This window comes from Electrona antarctica, assembly GCF_951216825.1.
Source record: "Electrona antarctica genome assembly, chromosome: 16".
NCBI classification, from domain to species: domain Eukaryota; kingdom Metazoa; phylum Chordata; class Actinopteri; order Myctophiformes; family Myctophidae; genus Electrona; species Electrona antarctica.
Genome location: NC_136797.1, coordinates 32,691,463 through 32,700,722, shown reverse-complemented (window position 1 = coordinate 32,700,722; position 9,260 = coordinate 32,691,463). Strand labels below are relative to the sequence as shown.

General features: G+C 45.7%; 1 protein-coding gene across 1 annotated transcript; it reads left to right on the top strand.

The window, feature by feature from the left end:
* Positions 1-5,008: 5,008 nt before the first annotated feature.
* On the top strand, positions 5,009-8,521 carry LOC306939405 (protein transport protein Sec24B-like; the record flags this gene model as incomplete). Its single annotated transcript, XM_079523994.1, has 1 exon — positions 5,009-8,521. The coding sequence occupies one exon, from the start codon at positions 5,009-5,011 to the stop codon at positions 8,519-8,521; it is 3,513 nt and encodes a 1,170-aa protein (XP_079380120.1).
* Positions 8,522-9,260: the final 739 nt, after the last annotated feature.

Sequence of the window (9,260 nt, the reverse complement as noted above, 5' to 3'; positions counted from 1 at the left end):
ATTCGGAATATAACTATAGAGATGGCCAACCCATAACCGTTGTTGGTTATTCCTTAAGAAATGAATAACCGACAAACACTAACAGCTATTATCTGATGAAATAAAATAAAAATATATTTTGAAGCGCAGTCCCTGCAAACACACGCGACCTCCACCCAAAACAAGCGCATTTTATAAACTTGGTGTATTTGTATTTTTCTGCGCACATAAAATGTCTCCAAATGGCCATCCCTGCTTAGACATGGGCATAAAGCACTATAGTCTACTAAAGGGCAGACAAAAATAAGACAAAAATAATACATGTATTCTAAACTCCCAGTAGCATTCGGAATAAAGTGTTTATATGGTGATCTATACCGATTGAAACGGTATATACCACCCCTCCAGACCAGAATGAAAATTCATTCGGAATGGGATATTCTATTCCAATTGAGGTGTTTACATGAGCATTTCTATTCTGATGACTGGAATGAATCCATTCATTCCGAATTAATTTCTGCATGTAAATGGGGCCATTGTGTTCTGTTGCTACTTGCTAGTGCTACCGATAAACTTTGATGGTTGTGGAAAATTAACAGCTCATAGTCTGCCCTCAGTCCTCTGTAGATTCATACATCACATTGGTTTGTTTGATATTTTTGAGGCCTTGTAAGCTTTTGTCCCCACAAAATGTCTGCAACACACACATTAAATGCCATTGACAATGAAGGGAAAATTTACATCATCTTGTCCCCACACGTCTCATATTTGCTATCGACAATGAAAGGAGAAATTAGGTCAAATGTCTGCCAAATATGACTTAAATTTGTGGCAACAGGCATTCTGATTGGCCAGTATGAGATGATGCATGAGGATGTATGATGATAAGAGCGCCCCTCACTTCACACAGGTGTGATCTTTTGTTAATAAACCACCTACAGCAAGAAAGATGTTGATGAGGTTTTGTTTGGAGTTCAAACGTGTCACTGTAGGCCTAACTGCCGATCGAGGCTCATCCTCACTACTTTTAAAATGGTTTAAATGAAATCATTGGGAAGAAGCAGTCGCTACAATAGGATGATTGATTGCTTGCTGTTATGACTATAGAGCCAAAATGTTAAGTAACCAATGGAGGAAAATTAACCAGAGTTATGTGTAAGTGTGTGTTTCGTTTCATTTATGTTAAAAGGGATATGCTCTACTAACCTTGTGTGAGCAACACCCCTCCAGTAGGCTAGCCATGCATGGTTATGACGCTCGTGTTTCAGCCAGGGCTACTCCTCCAGCATTAGCTGGTGTGTCTGCATACCTGTTGTCGCACAACGTTTGGAAGAAGAAACCAATACCATAGGGAAAGGTATTATTCACACTATGTTTGTTTATTATTCAGTCAGATAACTAACAAATAGATTTAACCAATATTTATTATAGAATGAGAATACAAGTGTGTAAGTGCATGAAATATTTTATCTTGGCGTTCGGCTCTGCTACATTTTTCTCCCTGCTCGGCACAATTAAACACCATCATTACACATTAAGAGCAGGGAGATAGATATACAATAACAACCCCCCATGGGGAACATAAATAACAGAGCCCACCAGTGGTGCTGGGGTGGTAGTGGGACATAACAACCAGGAACCATATGCAGAAGGAAGGCAGGAAGAAGCATGCAGTCTAGTGAGCTTAAATACCCCGCCCAATTGGTCAGCTGACTGCCACATCAGCGAATGACATGTGGGTCTTGCACACACTGAATACACCCACATAGTAATGCAGCATATTAACCCCTTGATTATGTATGCGCCCTTGAGCACAGCATGAAACCCCTCGAGTATATCTGACACAAGCTACGTATCATTTAGAGAGACGATGAAAGAGCCTCTAGGGCTGGGGTCATGAACAACGCAAATGTAGCTACAACTAAAAATACAAATTAAAGTTAAAATAATAAGAAATTATTGTTCCTGAAGAAACAATGTGGGCTCGCTGCAAGCCAAAGAATTAGTAGTATAAGTAGTACAAATGCAATCAAGGTCCCAGCAGTGCACTTTGACTTTGTTGATCAGCTGTGTCCATTCTCCTAATTGTCATCAGTTACTCCCCTGCAATTGGTGCTAGGTGATGTATACAGTTTAGATCTTTGGATTAAATTGGAGGATTAAAAATGGATTAAAAACGTTTTGCCTGCAAGATGTCTGTATCTGTCTCTCTGTGTCCCTTTATTCCTATATATGGAGTTCTGTGTCAGGCATGCCCAAATATGGAGTGTTGTGATGTCAGAACAGGCCAGCTTCATATGGACCCTGGGGGGTTTCTTGTTGACCAGGGCCATCTTTACCAATAAATTGACATTGCCTGGGTCTCAAACTTATTTCAACAACGCAGCTATACAATAAGGAATTAGGTCATATTCTCCACAGACCCAGAGACCAAAGATACTTCACCTACTTCCTTCACAGGTGTTACTGCTGATACTAATGAAGGCTCAAGTTCTTTCCAAAATGGCGTGTGTGCACAAACTTCACATAGCCCATTGCTCCAGCCACTGAGGAGAAGGGAGCAATGTCGTTGCACAATGTCTAATGACATCTCTCTCCCTCTGCCACTTACTTGTGTGGCACACCTTATGCGATACTCAGCCAATCACAACGAAGAACTGAAATCAGAGCAAGTAGCCTACTGCTACTAACTAATAGATAGATAGATAGATCTTTATTGTCATTGTAACATGTACAACGAAATTAAAAGTGCCAACCGATCAGTGCATCAATTCACAAAAATATATATGAAAACTGTTACTGAATCTGCTGGTCCCTGACTTGATCACCCTGTATCGTCTGCCTGATGGCAACAGTTGGAACAGTGAGTGACCGGGGTGGGAAGTGTCCTTTATGATGTTCTGTTTGTTTGAGACATCGGGATCTGTGTAGGTCTTCCAGTGTGGGCCTGTGGGGAGAGGGCAGCCAATGATCTTCTGTGCCGTGTTAATGACCCTCTGGAGCTTATTCCTCTGAGCCGCTGTGCAGCTGGTGTACCACACACATATGCAGTACGTTAGTATGCTCTCCATGGAGCAGCGATAAAAGGACACCAGCAGTCTCTGTGTGATGTTGTTGCCCCTGAGCACCCTCAGGAAGTATAGTCTCTGCTGGGCCTTTTTCAGTAGCTCAGAGGTGTTCGCGTTTTTATGACATCTCTCTCCCTCTGCCACTTGAGTGGCACACAACCTTATGCGATGCTCAGCCAATCACATCTCTCAGAATGGCCTGGCACCGCAATACCTAGCGGATCTTATTAAACCCCACCAGCCTGTCCGCCAATTAAGGTCCTCTACCTTAGCCCTACTAGAGGTGCCTAGAACTAAAAATGGTGACAAAGGGGGATAGGGCCTTTTCAAGCAGGGCTCCCAGGCTCTGGAACAGCCTGCCATCTGACTGAGGTCTATTAGCTCCTTGGCTATTTTTAAAACCAAATTAAAGACCCACTTTTATAGGAAAGCCTTTTTAAACCGATAACCAATGTTTGCTTTTAATTCCCTTGATAATGTCATTTTATTGCTGTTTGATTGTTATTGATTGTTATGTAACACTGTTGTTTGTATATTGTTAAGCACTTTGTGACACTGTCAAAAAAGGTGCTATATAAATAAAGTTTATTATTATTATTATTATATTACATCACAGAATGACAGAAATGGTCCTTAATGAGGGAAGATTCATCCACTGTTTTGAGGGGCAGACAGTATGGGTTCTTGGGCCATGAGTGGCTTTTATTGCATCATAAAGGTTGTGCATGTCATACCGGTCTGCATAGGATTGTATCTCCTTGGATACCCACCAATGGTTTTGTAGTTGCCTCAGAGTACACTGGACCTCTCTCCTTTGGTCTTGCCATTGGTTTTTCAGGACTGCAGAGGATGGGTTATTGAGTGAGGCTTTGTGGGCTTTATGCATGTTATTGAGGAGAGTGGTGATGTATATGGAGTTCTCATCAAACCAGTTCTGATGTTTCTTCTGCTGTATAGCCAATACATTGGGCTGCTGCTTCATACAGTGAAGGACTTAGGGTGGAACAGCGGAGGGTGTTGCTTGGCCCCTCTTATCGCTGCTTGCAGATATATATATATATATATATATATATATATATATATATATAGATATATATATATATATATCTATATATATATATAACCTTAAGGAAGAAGGCTAAGAGCTAAAGCCGTCGAGCTCGCAACTAAAGGTCAGAAGTCAGGAGTCAGAACACGAAAGTTGTTCGGCATGGGGAGACGCGATGCGTATCGAAGTTTTATTGACGAATGATTCATGAGCTATGCCTGTTCAAAGTTTGCATTTTCAATTGAGTGCTATAGCGCCACCCTTTGGGTCAATGGCCGTGGGCTTCACATCTTCACCATTTGGCATAGCCCTCTACCATATTGCCAAGTTTCGCGAAACCCGACTGCACGGTTATGCCAAAACGGCTGTTTTTGGTAGAAGGAGGGAGAAGACAAATCCGGGCAAATACAATAAGGGACCATAAGCTCTTCGGGCTTGGTCCCCTAAAAATAACATGTACTGCTGGAGGGGCTAGTGCCACCGCACAAGTATGATTTTTCTTCCCCGAATGGTTTCGGTCTCATGGACTCCATATTTAGGCATGACTGACGGAACTTGTCATTGGGATGACAATCACATTCCCACCAGATTATATATAAAGTTCCAACAGTACCCCTTCTACACGAACCAGGATCCAGAACTGTACTATTCTGCTGCCTGTCATCCGATGCCACCCTTTAGATCACACAGGCCAGACATTGTTGGTTAAGTTTAAGAGGACACTGGCTGTGGGTCCTGTTCCTAGACAACCACTCATCCTTGTCTTTGGTAGTTTTGTACAGTCAGGTCTCTTAGAGAAGCTATTCGTATTAAATTGACAGACTTCATCTTGTTTACCACTTGCTTGTTGCAACAGAGAGAGCCAAGCAAACATTAGTCTTCTAACGTTATCTAACAAGGTTGGTGGTGAAAAATGGCGGCTAACATGACCAACACACCACTGTCTGCTAACAACTTGTCTTGTGGACATGGAGGCCAGGTTAATGATTACCCAGAATGGGAGAAAGCAAGACAGGCACTACCCTCAATTTCCATTAGCAAGGGTGGTGAGAGCTCTACTAAGACAGCACAAGCTGAACGGACCACAGTAGAGGCTGATCAGTTTCAACCCACAGTCACTGACTCCATTCAACTACAACAACAGAAGCAGCAGCAACATTACCTCCCTCAGCACCATGTTGCTCCCAATATAGGACACCCAAACTTTGACCTACCCACCCATACCAGCAGTACCATCCCAGCCAATGACCCCATTTCTACAAATCCACTACCAACACAAAGCGCTCAACCGAACTCCCAGTCACTACAGCAGCCAGCCCCCTATGGCACTCCAGTAGCTTACTATGGACAGCAACAATACCATTCTCCCCAAACACCGCACACACAGCAGCCCAGTTTGGTGACAACACCGTCTAGCCGTCCAGGCGCTCCTGTCTATCCCATTGTTTCCTGCCCCTCAGCTCCGGTTAGCAGCCAGTTTGGGACATTGCGGTCTTCCAAGACCATTGCTGCTAGCACTGTTCCCACCCTAATGAATGCACCCCTCCATCAGCAACCCGCAGGGAACAACACCTTACACCCAGCCCCTACCCCAAAAACGGTGCAGTTTGCGTACAGTATAGAACCTCCTCCTGGTCAATTGACGATGGCAGTGAATGGCCAGGCAAGCACAGGCTTAACGTCAGGTCACCAACACTATGATCAAAGCCACCAGGCCTCTGTGGCCTATGACCCCTTTGGAGGGCTGGTGAATCACAGCAGCATGGGTCCAGATGGAGCCAGACCCTACTCGGGGACCATTCCTTCTGTCCATTCCTCTCCAGGACACCACCAAGGCGTGCAGTACGGATATGTTGCTAATAATGGAGCTAGGTCAGGCACTGCTGCCAGTTCCTCGACTCAGGCAGCAGCAGCCCCTTCGTCATTTAGCTCAGATAAAACTGATACTTCCTCCCCTACAATTGGTAGAGCCTCTCCGATGCCTAACACCTATGATTCGTTGGAGGGAGGCAGCTACCCAGACCCCATATCTCCCTCCAATGACATTGCAAGCCAGGTCCCGCCCTACAGTTACTACAGTTACCCCAAACTTCCGCTGGCCTATCAGCAGCATCAGAAGGGCTCCGATGTTGACTTCTCGCTTTCCCAAGGAGGCTGCTATGGCCAGTCTAGCTATCAGCAGTATTCCCAGACTGTCCCTAACCTGCGGCAAGAGGCCCTGAGGCAGGTGAACCTGCTGCAGGAGAGGAACCTGCTGCCCTCCAGGCCCCTGGAGGCCCCTGAGCCCAACCTCAGCCCTGAGCTCAAGAAGGCCAATTGCAGCCCCCACACATTCAGGTGCACCCTGACCAGTGTTCCCCAGACCCATGCACTGCTCAACAAGGCTAGACTTCCACTGGGACTCCTTGTCCACCCCTTCAGAGACCTCCAACAGTTACTGGGGATCACAACAAAAAACATAGTCCGCTGTCACTCCTGCCGAACTTACTTGAATCCCTTTGCCATCTTCCTGGACCCGCACAGGTGGAAGTGTAACCTCTGCTACAGGATAAACAATGTTACAGAGGAGTATGGTGAACTGAGCAAGAGACCCGAGGTCCAGAACTCTACTGTTGAGTATATTACCTCCACAGAATACACATTAAGGCCCCCTCAACCAGCAGTCTACCTGTTTGTTTTCGACGTGTCGCACAATGCCGTGGAGACGGGCTATCTGAAGTATTTCTGTGAATCATTACTGGAAAACCTAGATAAGTTGCCTGGGGATACACAGACACAGGTAGGATTCCTGACGTTTGACAGCACCATCCACTTCTACAAACTCCAGGAGGGCCTGTCTGAGCCACAGATGCTGGTGGTCTCAGACATTGATGATGTGTTCATTCCATCTCATGACAGCCTAATGGTCAATCTGAAGGAAAGCAAAGAGCTGGTCAAGGACCTGTTGAACTGCCTCCCATCTATGTTCATTAACAGTGAGGAGACCCACAGTGCTTTGGGCCCTGCCTTACAGGCAGCCTACAAACTCATGTGCCCCACCGGGGGGAGAGTGTCTGTGTTCCAGACCCAGCTGCCAACACTGGGGGCTGGTCTGTTAAAGTCACAAGAACACCCCAATCAGAGGTCAAGCACTAAGAGTGATCAGCACCTGGGTCCAACTTCAGACTTCTATAAGAAGTTGGCTCTGGATTTCTCTTCCCAAAACATAGGAGTGGACCTCTTCCTGCTCAGCTCCCAGTATGCTGACCTAGCTTCTCTGGCGTGTGTGTCTAAGTACTCTGCTGGCAGTATCTTCTACTACCCATTCTTCCACCACGTCCACAACCCGGCCCAGCTAGAGAAATTCCAGAAAGATGTGAAGCGTTACCTCAACAGGAATATTGGCTTTGATGCCGTCATGAGAATACGTTGCACTAGAGGTTTATCTATCCATACATTCCATGGGAACTGCTTTGTGCGAGCCCCTGACCTACTGGAGCTCGCCAATGTAAACCCAGACGCTGCCATAGCTGTCCAGTTGTCAATTGAGGATAGCCTGATAGACTCCTCACAGGTCTGCTTCCAGGCTGCACTTCTCTATACATCTAGTACAGGGTCGAGGCGTATCCGCGTCCATACACTTTGTCTGCCGGTGGTAAACCAGCTGAGTGATGTGTACGCCGGAGCAGATGTCCAAGCCATCACCCATCTACTGGCTAACATGGCCATTGATCGGGTGATGTCATCTAGTTTGTTGGATGCGCGGGATGACCTGGTGAATGCAGTGGTAGATTCCCTAGGTGCCTACAAGGGCACCATTTCCAACATGCAGCAGTCTGGTCTCATCGCTCCCTCAGCCCTCAGCCTCTTTCCTCTCTACATCCTTGCACTCCTCAAACAGACAGCCCTGCAGATTGGCACCAGCACACTGGATGAGAGAGTCTTCGCCATGTGTGAGTTAAAAACCAAGCCACTGCAGCAGATGATGCGTATGGTCCATCCTGACCTGTACCGCCTGGACAACATGTCTGACCAGGGGGCACTCCATTTGGATGACATAGTGGTTCCTCAGCCCCATCTGCTGCACCTGTCAGCTGAAAGGCTGAGTCGAGACGGGGCCTTCCTCATGGACTGTGGAAACGTGTTTTACCTGTGGATTGGTAAATGCTGTAATGAGATGTTCATCAGAGACATTCTCGCCTGCCCCAACCACTCTTCTATTCCATCTGACATGACCCAAATCCCGGAGTTGGACACCCTTCTGTCAAAGAGAGTGCGTGCGTTCCTCGCCTGGCTGAAAGACGACAGACCATTCAGCTCCATGATTTATGTCGTCAAGGACGATGCTTCATCCAAGACTACGTTCTTCCAACACCTGGTGGAGGAGCGGTCAGGGAAAGAATTTTCTTACCTTGAGTTCCTCCAGCATATCCAGAAGAAAATGTAGAAGTAGGGATGTATGATGAGGTGTTGGCCCTGAGGCCCGGAGAGGAAGCTGATGGCCCAATCCTTCCCCTTTATGTTTCCTACCATTTCAAAGATACTGGGTGGGGAAAGACAATCCCTACAGGCCCTAGGGCCTGTAGGGACCTAGGGCCCTACAGTATCTTGCCTTACCCATATTCCTAAACCTTTTGCCATTTTTACTATTATATATTTAAAGATGGAGTGCCATGATTTTTTCCACCCTAAAACATGATCATCAGGTATTATTATTATATAATGAGGAAGGTTTTCTTCCAAAGTGTGTACAGTATTTGTTCAAATGTTATTTTATGTGGACATGCCCACCAGTTCATTAAGTAGGGTTTGCCTGGTGGGTGGTGATCCACCTCAACTGGAGCCACACCCACAGCTGTGGTTGTATAATAAAGGAGGGGTTAGGGGAGGAGATGATATTGTGATGTCACTACATCACTGTTTTTTTCATTGCCACGTTTGATTGTCAAGGTTTCAGCCTTCAGGAAGAAATCCTAAATACAAAGGGAATACATAATTGCACATAACCACACCAAGGGGTCTAATGAAGTACTGCCACCTCATACTCACATGAAGAGCTGGAAAAAATAGCTCCCGTGTGAAGACGGGTGCTCTTATCATCATACATCATCATGATAAAAATAGACACTATGCCTATTATTTGCTCAGACACTGACGTAAAAATCTCCATTCATTGTCAATGGGAA